Genomic DNA, 17782 nt, shown 5'->3' with positions numbered 1-17782 from the left:
ACTCCAGGTGCGGTCTCACCAAGGCCCTGTACAACTGCAGCAGAACCTCCCTGCTCCTAAACTCAAATCCTCTTGCTATGAATGCCAACATACCATTCGCTTTCTTCACTGCCTGCTGCACCTGCATGCTTGCTTTCAATGACTGGTGCACCATGACACCCAGGTCACGTTGCATCTCCCCTTCTCCCAATCGGTCACCATTCAGGTAATACTCTGCTTTCCTGTTCTTGCCGCCAAAGTGGATAACCTCACATTTATCCACATTATATTGCATCTGCCATACATTTGCCCACTCGCCTAATCTATCCAAGTCACTCTGCAGCCTCCTAGCATCCTCCTCGCAGCTAACACTGCCACCCAGCTTCGTGTCATCCGCAAACTTAGAGATGTTGCATTCAATTCCCTCGTCCAAATCATTAATATACACTGTAAATAACTGGGGTCCCAGCACTGAGCGTTGCGGTACCCCACTAGTCACTCCCTGCCATTCCGAAAAGGACCCGTTTATTCCTACTCTTTGCTTCCTGTCCGCCAACCAATTTTCTATCCACCTCAAAACTGAACCCTCAATACCGTGTGCTTTAAGTTTGTACACCAATCTCCTATGTGGGACCTTGTCGAAGGCCTTCTGAAAGTCCAGATATAACACATCGACTGGTTCTCCCTTATCCACTCTACTAGTTACATCCTCGAAAAATTCTATAAGATTCGTCAGACATGATTTGCCTTTGGTAAATCCATGCTGACTTTGTCCGATGATTTCACCACTTTCCAAATGTGATGCTATCACATCTTTAATAACTGACTCTAGCATTTTCCCCACTACCGATGTTAGGCTAACTGGTCTATAATTCCGCGTTTTCTCTCTCCCTCCCTTTTTAAAAAGTGGGGTTACATTAGCTACCCTCCAGTCCTCAGGAACTACTCCAGAATCTAAAGAGTTTTGAAAAATTATCACTAATGCATCCACTATTTCTGAGGCTACTTCCTTAAGCACTCTGGGATGCAGCCTATCTGGCCCTGGGGATTTATCTGCCTTTAATCCATTTAATTTACCTAACACCACTTCCCGACTAACCTGGATTTCCCTCAGTTCCTCCATCTCATTAGACATCCGGTCCCCCGCTATTTCCGGCAGACGGTTTATGTCTTCCTTAGTGAAGACAGAACCAAAGTATTTGTTCAATTGGTCTGCCATCTCCTTGTTCCCTATGATCAATTCACCTGTTTCCGACTGCAAGGGACCTACATTTGCCTTAACTAATCTTTTTCTCTTGACATATCTCACTTGGTTTGAGACATAAAATATTCATTACAACCCAACGACTTCCCAGATCTATATGAGAATGATGGAAACAGTTAGAGACCATGGTCACAGAGGTATAAGAAAATAACTGCAGATGCTGGTACAAATCAAAGGTATTTATTCACAAAATGCTGGAGTAACTCAGCAAGTCAGGCAGCATCTCAGGAGAGAAGGAATGGGCGACGTTTCTGGTCGAGACCCTTCTTCAGTCTGAGTTACTCCAGCATTTTGTGAATAAATACCTTCGATGGTCACAGTGGTACGCTGCATTGGATAGCACACAAACAAAAGCTATTCACTGTACCTTGGTACACGTGACAATATCAAAGACTTATTTCACCGCGGTCATTCATTCTTCTCCCTGCTCCCAATGTGCAGAAAGTACAGAAGCTTGAAAGTTTAGTTTAGTTTGGAAATACAGCGAGGAAACAGGCCCTTTGGCCCACCGAGTACGCACCGACCAACAATCGACTGTACACTGGTTCTATCTTACACCCCAGAAAAACAATTTATAGAAGCTAATTAACCAACAAACCTGCACGTCATTGGAGTGTGGGAGGAAACTGACACAACCAGAGAAAACCCACCCGGTTACGTGGAGAATGTACAAATTCCGCACAACCAGCACCCGTAGTCAAGATTGAACTCGGGTCTCTGGCGCTGTAAGGCAACAACTCTACCGCTGTGCCACTGTGCCGCCCTAACGCACCACCAGACTCACAAACAGTTTCTTCCCCTTTATTATCATACTTCTAAACAGTCCTTCCTTCAGCGAGTGGGGGGGAGAGGGGAGAGGGAGGGGGGGGGGGAAAGGGGAGAGAGGATGGGGGGAGGAGAGGGTGCTGCACCAATGCAGGAGAGGTTTGGGCCCAATGGGTCCACTTGGTCTAGTAATACTCTAAATGTGGCCTCACCAACATCTTAGATAACTGCAACTTAGAGGAGCCAGCGCTGCCGTCGCAGCTGCGGCTTGCCTGCAGTCCGTCTGTCTTTTGTGTTTTTTGTTGGTTTTGTATGAATTGTAGTTTTAATATGGTGTAGTGTTTGTATGTTATGTGTGTGTGGGGGGGGGGGGGGGGGGGTGGGAGGGAACGGGAACTGCAAAATTCTCTCTCCCGAACGGAGACGCGACCTTTGTTTCTGTGTCGTGTCTCCGTTCCCGTTGCAGCCTACCACCGGCCATGCACCTGGGACCACCTGGGACTCTGGTTTGCAGACCCCGCTGCCCGGACTCACCACCTGCGGCGCTGGCTGCCTGCGGAGGCTGCGGGAGCGGCTGCGACTCGTCTCCGGAGGCTCCGGCGCGGGCCGCGTGGACGTCGGAAGCCCGCAGGCCCCTGGGTGGGGGCCGACATCGGGAGCTCCAGCAGCAGCAGAGGCAGCGTGTTCACCCGCCCCGAATCGCGGGGCTTGGGTCGGCCCGCCGCGGATCTTTCACCGTCCGGTGCGGCCTGGAATAGGCCGCGGGATTTTCACCGCCCGGCGGGGGCTTCAATGTTGGGAGCCCCGACCGCCCCGACGTGGCAACTCCAACAGCCTGACCGCGGGAGAAGACGGCAGGGGAAGAGAAAAGACATTGTGGCCTTCCATCACAGTGAGGAGGGACTGGAGGAGACTCACTGTGATGGATGTTTCTTTTTGTTTGGTGTTAGTTTGTGATTGTATGTGTTATTGCATTTTTATTGATTATTCTTATTGGTCTTATTGTTCAACTGCGGGTAATGTTTCATTTCACTACCCATTTATGTGTATGTGACAAATAAACGACTATTGACTATTGACTATTGACTATTGACTATTGACTATTGACATGACCTCCCAACTTCTGTACTCAATGGTCTGACTGATGAAGGCCAATGTGTCAAAAGCCTTTTTGACCACCTTATCTACGTACCTAATTCCCCACATTCTACCACTCACCCACACCCATGTGGGTCGTTGTTGATGCTGCCTGCCTTTTTGAGGCAGCTCTTCCTATAGATGGTGGTGGGGAGGTCAGTACTCATGATGGATTGGGCAGTGTTCATCACTTTTGTAATCGCCTTCATTCTTGGGCGTTCAAGATTCCGAACTAGGCCGTGATGCAACTAGTCAATATGCTCTCTACCACAATGGGGCAATGTACAATGGCCTGGAGTCATCAATTCATAGAGTTGTAGAGCATGGAAAAGGCCCCATGTCCACGCTGAGATTTCTACCCATCTACCCTAATCCCACTTGACTGCAGTGTGGCCATAACCTTTTATCTTACTACCTGCCTAAGTGTCCGGAAAATATTGTGATTGTGTCTGACTACATCACCTCTTCTGCCAGCAACTCAAGAAGGGTCTTTGACCTGAAACGCTAACTGTCTTTCTCTTCCAACAGATGTGGCCAAACCTGCTGAGTTCTTACAATAGTTTCTGTTTATGGTTTTGATTTTCATTGTCTCTTAAACATAGTGATTGTTTCTGATTGCACCACCTTCTTGAAGAAGTAAATAGCAGGACAGACAAAGGAGAGTCAGTAGATGCTGTTTACTTAGATTTTCAGAAAGCCTTTGATCAGGTGCCACACGTTAGGCTAATAAGGAAGATGAGAGCCCATGGTATCAAAGGGCAGATACTAGCATGGATATCAGGTTGGCTGGACGGCAGAAGGCAAAGAGTGGCAATAAAGGGGGCTTTTTCTGGTTGGTTGCCAGTGACTAGCGGAGTTCCGCAGGGGTCGGTGCTGGGGCCACTACTCTTCACGTTATATATTAACGATTTGGACGAGGGGATTGAAGGCTTTGTGGACAAGTTTGTGTATGATACGAAAATAGGTGGAGGGGCAGGTAGTGTAGAGAAAGCAGGGACTCCGCAGAAGGACTTGGGCAGGTTGGGACAGGGGGCAGAGAAGTGGCAGATGGAATGTAGTGTAGCAATGTGTGGGGTCATGCATTTTGGTAGCAGGAATAGAGGTGTGGACTATTTTCTAAATGGGGTGAGAATCCAGAAATCGGTGGTGCAAAGGGACTTGGGTGTGCTGGTGCAGGATTCCCAAAACGTTAATCTGCAAGTCGAATCGGTTTGTAAAGAAAGCAACCTCATTTATTTCATGAGGGCTTGTATACAAAAACAGGGATGTAATGTTGAGGCTCCGGAAGGCGCTGGTAAGTCCGCATTTGGAATATTGTGAGTAACTTTGGGCACCGTATCTGAGGAAGGATTTACTGGCTCTGGAGAGGGTCCAGAGAAGGTTTACAAGACTGATCCCAGGAATGAGTGGGTTAACATATGATGAGCATTTGTCAGCACTGGGCCTGTACTCGCTGGAGTTTAGAAGAATGAGGAGGGACCTCATTGAAACATACAGAATAGTGAAAGGCTTGGATGGAGTGGATGTGGAGAGGATGTTTCCACTAGTGGGAGAGTCTAGGCCTGGAGGTCGTAGCCTCAGATTTAAAGGATGTTCTTTTAGGAAGGAGATGAGGAGAAGTTTCTTTAGTCAGAGGGTGGTGAATCTGTGGAATTCTTTGCCACAGAAGGCTGTGGAGGCCAAGTCAATGGATATTTTTTAGGCTGAGATAGATAGATTCTTGACTAGTACAGGTGTCAGAGGTTATGGGGAGAAGGCAGAAGAATTGGGTTCGGAAGGAGAGATAGTTCAGCCATGATTGAATGGCGGAATAGACGATGGGCCGAATGGCCTAATTCTACTCCTATTCATGACCTTTGACCTTCTCCGGAGGCACATTCTAAATGTCAAACTCTCTCTGTATATAAATACATTTCCCTCAGATCCCCTTTAAAGCTCCTTCCCCTCAAAGGATGGGTGACATTTTGGGTCAGTTCTGAAGATGGGTTCCGACCTGAAATGCCAGCCATTCTTTAAGGGCACCCACCCATTTTCTCCAGAGAAGCTGCCTGGCCTCCTGAGTTACTCCAGCACTTTGCCTCTATCTTTGAGCAAAACATAACCTGCTGGGGAAACTCATTGTGTCAGGCTGCATCCGTGGAAAGAATAGAAAGACAATGTTTCAGGTCAGGACCCTTCTCTAGAAGTCGACAGTCCATGGCCTCCACAGATGCTGTCTGACTCGCTGAGTTCCTCTGGCACTTTGTGTTTTGCTCAAGGTTCCAGTTTTTGTTGTTCCATCTGTTTTCACTGGTCTGCTTAGTAGTTTGTCTGAAATATCCAATGCACAGACTGGTGTCCAATGGGTGGCACAGTGGCGCAGTTGTAGAGTTGCTGCCTGACAGCCCCACAGACATGGTTCGCTCCTGACTACGCATGCTGCCTATGTAATGTTCTCCCTGTGACTGTGCAAACCTTGTTTTCTCTGGGTGCTCCAGTTTCCTCCCACGTTCCGAAGTTTGTAGGTTAATTGGCTTCTGTAAATTGTCCCTAGAGTGCAGGATAGAACTAGTGTACAGGGTGATTGTTGGTCAGCAAAGATTTGGCAGGCCAAAGGGCCCGTTTCCTGCACTATCACTAAAACTAAACTCCAGTTCTACAGTTTAAAAATGTAATGACGGCCTAAAATCACCATGAATCCACATATTGATTGTAGTTGGCATTAACCGGCAGCCTTCATTTATCAGTAAACATCTTTGAATCGCTGTATAAATGCTGGCTGATAGCGTGTGTGCAGAGGAGACTACAGCATCATCAAGTGGCAGGATTTAAGCACTTCACCATTTTCTTTATTTACATTATTGCAGCAAACATTTACTTTCATTGTACGAGTGAAAGCTGCCCAAGAGACCCATTAAGCTGAAATCTCACTTAAGCAACTTTCTCTGGCAAATCAGAATTGATGTTGGCAGTTTTCAGCTGTGCTGCATATAACGTGGGCCTCATTTTCCGTGTGATGTGACTCTGACCGACTGGTTTAACAAAAGTCTTAGCTTTCTCCACATGTGTGCCTTTCCACAATGCTTGCTGGTGTGGAACGGTCTTTTACCTGCCAGGGACTTGCTTGAAACAGGAGGTAGACCACAGTCAATGATGCAGGCTCGGTTTGTTCTGTAGCTACCCATACCTCTATTGTCCCCCTCCCCGACTCTCAGTCTGAGGAATGGTCTCAACCTGAAACGTCACCGATTCCTTCTCTCCAGAGATGCTGCCTGTCCCGCTGAGTTACTCCAGCATTTTGTGTCTATCTTCGGTGCAAACCAGCATCTGCAGTTCCTTCTTACAGATTCTGGAATAATATTTAGTTTAGTTCAGAGATATTTCATGGAAACAGTCCCTTCAGACCACCAAGTCCATGCCGACTATCGATCACCCACTTCACACTAGTTCCAAGTCCATGCCGACTATTGATCACCCACTTCACACTAGTTCCATGTCCTTTGCACTAGGGTACAATTTATAGAAGACAATTAACCTACGTAGCCACTCATCTTTGGGATGCGGAGGAAACTAGAGCATCCGGAGAACATCCAGCCGGTCACACAGGGAGGTAAACACAAAGTGCTGGAGTAACTCAACGGGTCAGGCAGCATCTCTGGAGAAAAAGGATGGGTGACAACGTTTCGGGTCGGGCCCCTTCTTCAGATCATCACAGGGACAATGTATAAACTTCATACAGGGTGAAACCGGGGTCAGGATGGAAACCCGGGTCTCTGGTGCTGTGAAGCAGCAGCTCTATGGCTGCAAAATGCTGCTTTTTTAATTGAATGTGTGCTTTTCACTGCTGCGTTTCCAGTATCGTGCAGAAATTAGAAGTAAAACTGAAATTGAAACAAAATGAACAGTTACTGCACGATACTCCCTGGAAATCCGCCACCTCGCCAAAATTCCCCAAATTTTCAGCGAAGGTGACAAGCTTTGTAAATCATTAGCTGCTTACGATTAATTGGTTTTGGGTGATAAGTATAACGTTTATCACCCAATCCCATTGCAGAGCGTTACGTTTTACACTGACTTGATGCAAGAGGATGCGGAATTTACTTAATCCACAGCACCAGAGCACTGGGTTCAACCCTGACTACGGGCGATGTCTGTACGGAGTTTGCACGTTCTCCCCGTGACAGCGTGGGCTTTCTCCTGGTGCTCCGGTTTTCTCCCACACTCCAAAGACGTACGGGTTTGTCGGTTACTTGGCTTCGGAAAAATTAAAAAATTGTAAATTGTCCCTAGTGTACAAGGGTGATCAGCGCAGGTCACGCAAACTCGGTGGGCCAAGGGGCCTGTTTCCGCGCTGTATCCCTAAAGTCTAAACTTTGAAAAATACTCCCACTAAATACTCCTTATAGACAATATACAATAGGTGCGGGAGGAGGCCATTCGGCCCTTCGAGCCAACACCGCTGTTCAATGTGATCGCGGCTGATCATTCTCAATCAGTACCCCATTCCTGCCTTCTCCCCATACCCCCTGACTCCGCTATCCTTAAGAGCTCAATCTAGCTCTCTCTTGAATGCATTCAGAGAATTGGCCTCCACTGCCTTCTGAGGCAGAGAATTCCACAGATTCACAACTCTCTCTCACTCCTCATCTCAGTTCTAAATGGCCTACCCCTTATTCTTAAACTGTGGCCCCTTGTTCTGGACTCCGCCAACATTGGGAACATGTTTTCTGCCTCTAACGTGTCCAACCCCTTAATAATCTTATACGTTTCGATAAGATCCCCTCTCATCCTTCTAAATTCCAGTGTATACAAGCCTAGTCGCTCCAGTCTTTCAACATATGACAGTCCCGCCATTCCGGGAATTAACCTAGTAAACCTACGCTGCACGCCCTCAATAGCAAGAATATCCTTCCTCAAATTTGGAGACCAAAACTGCACACAGTACTCCAGGTGCGGTCTTCTTTGCAGATGCAGTTTAATAGGGAAACAGAATGCCTTTTCACGTGGAGGAAACTCTCAAACACTCATATGCATTATTCGTCAAAAAGTTTAAATGAAGCGGGAAGATCATGAGCACAGGTGAACAAATTGTTCCGATTAGAATCCGTATTGCCACGGAGAGTGTTGTGATAAATAGTGTGTCTGGTTTAGATTTCATGCATTAGATTAATGCAGCAGCAGTGTTTTGTTCAAATTGATGAACACATTTTAAGTGGCTGTGTTTACATGTGCTAGATATGTCAATTTGAATTTACGTTGCCTTATCTTTATCATGGATCAAATGTAATCAGGCATGGATGAATGCCCTTAACTAGGATAATCCAAATAGATTTAGTGGATTAATCTGGCACATTAATTTAGCACTTCAAAATGCTTACATGCAGGTAATTTGAATTTAAATTGTGTGGACCGTATTTTAGAAACCGTCTGTATGTCAACAATAAATTACGGGAAATCTTAGCTTTTAACAAAACATTACACAAGTACATATTGATTATATCTATTAGAAATCTCCCATTGAAAGCACTCTTGAATTATTGAAAACGTATTATAATAATGCATTGTATTGCACACTCTGCTGCCTTCATTTTATTGCATACTGTTGCATTCATCAAATTGCTTCTTGTGGCGTATTATTCTGCGTTGAATTGTGTTGAATTGACTGTGGGATTGTGCAGATGTTTCTCATCTATGTCAGCGAGACCAGTAATGCGCCTCAGTAATTTAATAAGTGTTAGTCTATAGGTTTCAGGAGGTTTTACAGTAAACCAATACACCCTTCATTAAGAACGGATGCCGTTAATGTGGCATTAGTTATCCCATGAATGCCCGGTACATTGCCAAAGCAAAGAGCTGTAACAAACTACGAATCCTACCAGAAAATGGCCTCTCTCTTTAGCAATGCACCCCGTATCAATTTCCACAAAGCATCGGCTAGAAATAAAAAGGTATGCAGAAAAATATTGCACATCACCTCAAACAAACATTTAGGGGAATGTTTATTAACGGAATTAATGCATGGCATTATTTCCATGCAAGTCTATTTATTCAACCTCCATGATTCCATTCCGTTGTTCTGAGCAGTTAATTAAAACCCATGAATTTCCTCAAGAATAAACAATCCTAGTTGCTATTTAATTTCAAAAGAGTTAATTATCAGCCAATACTATATTTATCACCCAAATCCAATTATAGGCAATAGCTAATGATTTCTGAAACATATGACAAATGTATGAACTCGCCAGTAAGATCTGATAGAGCAACCATTATTCAGTTGGAGGCACTTAACTGTGAGATTAAACATATTTTCTATTTTCTTTCCTTTCATGTTAAACCGCCCCTCCCGTGCCCCCTGCCTCCGTCGACTGCCTCCCCCACTCCTCGATGTAGAAAGGAGGATAAATAGTTTGCTTTCAAACATCTGCCATTGGAATTTGTACAAAAACAGTCCAAAAGCAGCTTAGTGTTACATGTTTACCTCCATCCTGTGGGAAAACATCACTATTCCTTTTGGCGATGATTTCCATTTGCCTGAGCAAGGAAGATGAAGGATATGGCGGGGTTTTCACAGTAGAGCCGCTGCCTCACAGCGCCAGAGACCCAGGTTCGATCCTGACCTCGGGTGGAGTTTCCATGTTCATCCTGTGGCTGTGTGGATTTCCTCTGGTTTCATAAGTTCATAAGTCATTGGAGCAGAATTAGGCCCATTTGACCCATCTCATCTACTCTGCCATTCAATCATGGCTGATCTATCCTTCCCTCTCAAACCCATTCTCCTGCCTTCCCCTCATAACCTTTGACACCCTTTCTAATCAAGAATCTGTCAATCTCCGCTTTAAAAATACCCGTTGACTTGACCTCCACAGCCGTCTGTGACAATGAATTCCACAAATTCACCGCACTCTGACCAAAGAAATTCCTCCTCATCTCCTTTCTAAAGGCACATCTTTTTATTCTGAACGTTTTGCCCTCTGGTCCTAGACTCTCCCACTAGCGGAAACACCCTCTCCACATCCACTCCATCCAGGTCTTTCACTATTCGGTCAGTTTCAATGAGGTCCCCCCTCATCCTTCTGAATTTCAGCGGGTATAGGCCCAGTACCGTCAAACACGCATCATGCGTTTCCTCCCACATCCCAAAGACGTGCGTGCTTGTAGGTTAATTGGCCTCTGGTAAATCTCCTTGTGTGTAGGGAGTGGATGAGAAAGTGGATATCATAGAAATACCGTGAATAGGCAATCGATGGTCAGACTGGAGTCTACCATGCTGGTAAACTGGAGCGCCTGTTGTTATGCTGTATCTTTCAATCAATTCAATCAATCATCAATGTCCCACCGACTCAGCCAAGCCAGTAGGACCATAGCTCTTAATGGTAGAGTCTAGGACCAGAGGGCACAACCTCAGAATAAAAGGACTGTACCCATAAAATGGAGATGAGGAGGAATTTTTTGAGCCAGTGGGTGGTGAAACTGTAGAATATGGCAGTGGAGGCCGTCATTGGGTATTTGTATTGAAAGGTTCTTGATTAGTAAGGGCATCAAAGGTTCCAGGAAGAAGGCTGAAGAATGGGGTTGAATAGAAAAATAGATCGGCCAGAATCGAAAGGTGGAGCAGACTCGATGGGCCGAATGGCCTAATTTTATTGGTCTAAAAGTAGCACAGCCTTGAGTTATGCCATGATATGAATCGTCCCCCCCACCCCCCTCCCCCCACCCCGCCCCCCCTCCCCACCCCAGCCAAAGATGTACCTTTCAGATGGTAGACATGTTGGATTGTAATTAGCCGAGCCATTGAATCAGCCCTCTTGAGAGGGGTCAGACTGCAGGTTACGGGGGGAAGGCAGTAGGATGGGGTTGAGAGGGAAAGATAGATCAGCCATGATTGAATGGTGGAGCAGACTCAATGGGTTAAATGGCCTAATTCTGCCCCTACGTTTTATGGTCTTCAAGGTTTCACGGTCAGTTTATTGTCACATGTACCATTAAGGTACCAGAGAAATTTGAGTTACCATACAGCCAAACTAAGTGAACCGCAACAAGACACACAACCACATAAAAGTTAACATAAACATCCACCACGGTGGATTCCACATTCCTCACTGTGATGGAAGGTAATAAAGTTCAAGCTTCTTCCTCTTAGTTCCCCCGCGGTCGGGGCAGTCAAACCATCCGCAGTCGGGGGGATCAAAGCCCACGCAGCCGGCGATCGAAGCCCCCGTCGGGGTGGTTGAAACTCCCGCGTCGGAGCGGTTGAAACTCTCTCCGCGGCATGGAGCTCCCGAGTGGGCCTCTTCTTACCGGAGACCGCGGGCTTCACGATGTTAAAGTCCACAGGCCCCACGGTTGGAGCTTCGATCCCCGGCAGAGGGATCGCAAGCTCCGCGATGTTAAAGTCCCGCGGACTCCCGCGGCTTGGAGCGCCGGGCCGGTCTCCAGGAAAGGCCTCCAACTCCATGATGTTAGGCCGCAGTGGGGACGGAGATACGATACGAGAAATAATCGCATCTCTGTCGAGATAAGAGATTGAAAAAAAGTTTCCCCCCAACACCCCCCCCCCCCGCCCCAAATATAACAAACCAAGGAACACTAAAACATACTCTTTAACACATATTAAAAATAACAAAAAGTCTTATCAAACTACTCACTAATTTTCTGCATTCCACATGTTCACCTGATCTGGTGTACTGTTTACAAATGCTGACCTCTCTTAACACAATCATAGAATAAAGAGGCTATTCACACTTTTGTCCCGTACCAGCTCATTGAAAGAACTAACCAGCTGATTACAACTCCTCAATCTATCTCTGGAGCCTGCAAGATATTTCTATTACAAGCATGTCATCCAATTCCCTTCTGAAAGGTGCCACTGAATTTTCTCCACTACTCCTTTGCTACATTTCAACTTCCAGACTTCAGACTGTATTCAAAAGAGAGTTCTTCGAAAGAAAAAATAATCACACCTTTCGTCAAATTGATAACAGCCAGCAGAGATCTTTGGCCCCAAAAATATTACAAAACAGTTACTGTATCAGCAGCAATCCTTGTTCACCACAAACTCAGCCAAGCGTCAAGCATGTGCACTGTACAGTTGCTGCGGTGTCTGTTTTGACCCAAAGGTTTGTGGGTGTGTGGCACAGCCAGAGTGCAACTCAGACAGCGGATGCCCCCCGAGGTGCCGAGGCCATAGTTGTGGTCGATTTATAGACAATAGACAATAGACAATAGACAATAGGTGCAGGAGTAGGCCATTCAGCCCTTCGAGCCAGCACCGCCATTCAATGCGATCATGGCTGATCACTATCAATCAGTACCCCGTTCCTGCCTTCTCCCCATACCCCCTCACTCCGCTATCCTTAAGAGCTCTATCCAGCTCTCTCTTGAAAGCATCCAACGAACTGGCCTCCACTGCCTTCTGAGGCAGAGAATTCCACACCTTCACCACCCTCTGACTGAAAAAGTTCTTCCTCATCTCCGTTCTAAATGGCCTACCCCTTATTCTCAAACTGTGGCCCCTTGTTCTGGACTCCCCCAACATTGGGAACATGTTATCTGCCTCTAATGTGTCCAATCCCCTAATTATCTTATATGTTTCAATAAGATCCCCCCCTCATCCTTCAAAATTCCAGTGTATACAAGCCCAATCGCTCCAGCCTTTCAACATACGACAGTCCCGCCATTCCGGGAATTAACCTAGTGAACCTACGCTGCACGCCCTCCATAGCAAGAATATTGGCGCAAGTGGTTGGCATGGCCCAGCTCCCCAACAAAAACTGGCAGCATTTAAAGCCAACCTTTCTCCCACGTGTGAAAACCATCCTCAGAGTGACTTGTTGGAAAGCGGGCCGGTGGGACCGGGAAGCTGCCCGTCGGTCGCTCGGTCGGTCGGTCGGCGTGACCGGGAGGGAGCTGGAGAGGGCGGACGTGAGGAGTGTGGGCCAGTAGGAGGGTGAACCAGGCTATTGCCTCCAGCGCCTTCAAGGAGGCGCCCCCCCGGGGCACAAAGATGGCCGAACGATCTTTGAATAAAGGCGCCCAAAATGGCGGCGCCCGCATGTGTAAAATATTTGTGTGTAAGAGAATTTCACTGCGTGGCAGATAAAGCACCACTGGCCATTGACAGGTCACACAAAGATCCCTTTAGGAAAATATCCCCTGGTTATAAAATAAGATCGCACAAGGGGAGGATAAGCTCCCATTATTCTAACATTGAAGAAACCTGTGTAGCTCCGTGCATTAGCCACACAGTGAGAGAATAATAGACACTTGTTTGATGCATGTTTTCCTTCAATCTCCCATTCACTCGACACGTTTAGCTGGAAGATCAAGAGACCACGGTTATCCTCAAACCCTTACACTTTGTAATTATTAAGCTCAGAAAAAAAACCTCACAGATGCCTGAGGGTTTGAAGGAGCGAGACAGTGTGCAGACAAAGACATTGAGGGGGTCACGAGAGTGCGCATGTGTCGATGCCAATGCTTCTGCATTGGGTTTACTTGAATGAATTTACAGTAAATAATCAATTGAAGGCAGCAGAATGAAGTGATATCATATTTAATGCATACAATCAATGAACTGATTCTTTTAAAAAAAAGATACATTCAACTATTACTGACGAGCTAATGTTGGCAATGGAGGATAAAATCCAGCTTTAGTGGGGAATGCTACAAGCTAAAATCATTCAGGCTGATTAACTGGCTGTGACAAATTTTCATGATCCAGTGCTTTGATAGATATTACCACAGGGATTAGCAACAATGCAGCATGAATTATCATTTAAAATGATCATGTACATGAATATGTATCTTCACAAAAAATATCACATGTGAAATTAGGCATCATTTATGCATTTTCTTTGTGGGGTGGGGTGGGGTGGGGTGAGGAGAGGGCAAATTTTGGCTTTCTGCTTGGCACCATGGGCAAGTAATTATTCAGTAATATTCAGCGGCACGGTGGCGCAGCGGTAGAGTTGCTGCCTTACAGCGAATGCAGCGCCGGAGACTCGGGTTCGGTCCTGACTACGGGCGCCTTCTGTACGGAGTTTGTACGTTCTCCCCGTGACCTGCGTGGGTTTTCTCCAAGATCTTCGGTTTCCTCCCACACTCCAAAGACGTACAGGTATGTAGGTTAATTGACTGGGTAAATGTAAAAATTGTCCCTAGTGTGTATAGAATAGTGTTAATGTGCGGGGATCGCTGGGCGGCGCGGACTCGGTGGGCCGAAGGGCCTGTTTCCACGCTGTATCTCTAAATCTAAAAATCTAAATTCTAAAACTCAGGCCAAAACGATTTGCCTGTCATTGTTTCTTCTGCAGGGTGAGAGGAATGCAAGGAAGTCTTTCTCGCTGAAATGCCGTTCCTGAAAACACCACTGCCTCTTGCCAAATATTCCTGTTTATATGAATGCAACTGAAGTTCAATCTCCTGGAAAATCCCACCTCCATGATGTGGGATTTGGCACAAGTTGCCAACTGCCTTGTCCATGATTTAACTCCACTGGGCCTTGGGATGTGAGCATGAAAAGACTGAGGAAATGCTGGTGATCTGCCTCTCCAACTGCTGCAGTTGAGTTTAGTTCACAAGAAAAAGGAGTAGAATTAGGCCATTCGGCTTGTCGACCCCACTACGCCATTCAATCATGGCTGATCTCTGCCTCCTAATCCCACGTGGTCACAGGGAGAAGGTACAAACTCCATACAGACAAGCACCCATAGTCAGGATTGAACCCGAGTCTCTGGCGCTTTCAGGCAACAACTCTACCGCTGCACCACCTTTATGGAAAATCTTCCCACTGAGCACAAATTCATATCACACCCAGAGCAATGGACTCCAGGAGCAGAGGTTCCTCAAGCCCATTGCAAAGCCAGATAGACAGAAATAAAATTAATTTAGACGGATGATCAAACTGTCTTGGGTATATTTTACAGAGACTTCACTCATACAGGATCAGGCATGGATTACGTATATAATCATTGGGGTTCCTTCCTCCTTACAAACATATCTGTGAATATTTCCCACCTAGACAGTTCATTCATATGCAGTCAGTGTATGTGCACAGGGTCATGCATATACAGCACATATACAGCACCTCATGCATTGTTGCATGGCTGTGAGTGCTGCATGGTTCACTGCTCAGGTGAACAGCCGCTGCTGCATATACATGTGGCAGACTGGTACAAACATATCATGCATAGTCATTATTACTCACCACCTTACTGCACAGGGTGACCGAGGTTTCAAGGAGCAGCAGAATTGTTTGAGTGAGATTCCCTCAACCACAGATGGATCTCTCAGTCACATCCTCACTGCTGTGTCATCCTCAATCCAGCCCCATCCTCAATCCAGTCCCACCCTCAATCCAGTCCCCCCTCAATCCAGCCCCATCCTCAATCCAGTCCCCCCTCAATCCAGTCCCCCTCAATCCAGTCCCACCCTCAATCCAGTCCCCCCTCAATCCAGTCCCCCCTCAATCCAGTCCCCCCTCAATCCAGTCCCCCTCAATCCAGTCCCACCCTCAATCCAGTCCCCCCTCAATCCAGTCCCCCTCAATCCAGTCCCCCCTCAATCCAGCCCCATCCTCAATCCAGTCCCCCCTCAATCCAGTCCCCCTCAATCCAGTCCCCCCTCAATCCAGTCCCCCCTCAATCCAGTCCCCCCTCAATCCAGTCCCCCCTCAATCCAGTCCCACCCTCAATCCAGTCCCACCCTCAATCCAGTCCCCCAATCCAATCCTCCCTCAATCCAGTCCCCCTCAATCCAGTCCCACCCTCAATCCAGTCCCATCCTCAATCCAGTCCCCCCTCAATCCAATCCCCCCTCAATCCAATCCCCCCTCAATCCAGTCCCAACCTCAATCCAGTCCCACCCTCAATCCAGTCCCCCCTTAATCCAGTCCCCCCTCAATCTAATCCCCCCTCAATCCAGTCCCACATTAAATCCTGTCTCCTTCAATCTAGACCCATCTCGATCGAGTCCCCCCTCCATCCTATTCCACCCCATACAATCCCTCCTTCAATCTAGTTCCCCCTCAGTCCAGTCCTACCCTCAATCCTGTCCCCCCCTCAATCTATTTCTACCCATCCAATCCTATCTTCAATCTAGTCTCTACTCAATTCAGCCCCACCCTCAATCCAGCCGCCCCTCAATCCTGTCCCACGCTCAATTTTGTCCCACTTTAAATCCTGTCCCCTTCAATCAAGATCCACCTCAATCCAGTCTCCCCTCCGTCCAGTTCCACCCATCCATCCTGTACCTATAGTCTATTGTCTATTGACCCCAATCCAATTTCACCTTCAATCTATTCACCTCTCATTCTCCCCACCATCGGTCCAGTCCCCTCTCATCACTCCCTCCATCGGTCCTGTCCCCCTCTCAGTCCCCCCACCATCGGTCCTGTCTCCCTCTCAGTCCCCCCACCATTGGTCCTGTCCCCATTTCAGTCCCCCCCACCATCAATCCTGTCCACCACCCTTGGTCCACACAGCCTCATCCACCTCTCAGTAGTCACTCGTTCTTTGCACTTTCCCTTCACACCCATGTGAGCAGTAAAGGCACCTTCTTTGCTCCTCCGATGCCAGACACAGCCACCCCCTTTAAAGGCCAGCAACTCATCCTTCACACAGTGAGTTGCAGAGGCTGCCAGGCTTGTGAGGCAAGGTCTATACCGAGCCCTACAGTGAACACAGGGAGATCAGGGCTGCTGAGTAGCAACCACCACACTCAGTATCAGCAGGGTCTGAGACTCAGATAGCCATAACCGTGTTAGGATATGTTGGAACTGCGTCTGTAGATCAGTTTAGAGTTGGGAATGGAGGAGGGTTGGTGAAGATTTTCATCGCAGGAAGAAACTAGTTTGAATAGGAAGATTTAAAATATACGTCTTTATAAAACACATATAGCAGCAAAATTAATTGGACACTTCTACCAATATTACACAATTGCTTTAAAATGTTGTGTATTCATTTATAAAGAAAAATACAATTCCTGCAAATGAAAGTGCAGTCACATTAAATATTTTATAAATCAAAAATGCATTTCAAGCTACATAACTAGAGAACTATCACAAAAAAGTGTACTCGATACACACGTATATCCATTTATGCAACATAGTTAATTGTTTGTTTTAACCACATAAAATAACAGCAGGATTCTGTGAAAATGATTATCATTTACAGTGAATGGAAATGTTAGTCACAGTTACAAAGTCTAGCCTTGTCTAGTCTTTATACCCAATGCAACATTGTACATTTAAATGTTAACATTCCCAGAGTATAAAGCATGCACTATTTGTGAATCAACACTTACCACTTTGAAATGAAACTGGAATAGGAAAGAACTAAAGACCAGCATTGTCTCCATTGCTGAAGGCTGCTACTTTATTCTGGTCCCCTCGCCAGAACAGCTTCTCATTTCAGTGTTTCAGAAAGAACAATTTCCTTTTAGACACACTCCCGTCAGTACACACCGACCACTGCCAAAGGAGCCTGGGCAACTTGCCGTATGAATGAGAAAACACAAAACTCCGAGGTTTTCTTTCCAAGGTAACATCGCACTGGTCCCACTCCCTGCCACTTGCCACGTTGCTGCTACGTTCGTTCAGCTCAGCCTCAACGAGTCACTGCAGGTCACCTCTGAAGATCAAAGGTAATTATTTTTGTTTTG

The 17782-nt window shown here is 46.6% G+C and overlaps 1 protein-coding gene across 1 annotated transcript in view; it reads right to left on the bottom strand.

Moving 5' to 3' along the window:
* The window catches only part of LOC144600341 (mastermind-like protein 2), a 444980-nt gene extending 427478 nt beyond the window's left edge, over positions 1–17502 (bottom strand). The window contains exon 1 of the mRNA XM_078411914.1: positions 17426–17502. Coding sequence (XP_078268040.1) covers positions 17426–17479 — 54 coding nt within the window. The 5' untranslated portion in view covers positions 17480–17502. The remainder of the gene's footprint in view (positions 1–17425) is intronic.
* Between the last annotated feature and the right edge of the window lie 280 nt (positions 17503–17782).

This window comes from Rhinoraja longicauda, chromosome 15, assembly GCF_053455715.1.
Source record: "Rhinoraja longicauda isolate Sanriku21f chromosome 15, sRhiLon1.1, whole genome shotgun sequence".
In the NCBI taxonomy this organism is placed as follows: Eukaryota; Metazoa; Chordata; class Chondrichthyes; order Rajiformes; family Arhynchobatidae; genus Rhinoraja; species Rhinoraja longicauda.
Note: the sequence above shows the minus strand (reverse complement) of the source record. Positions and strands in the feature narration are given on the sequence as shown.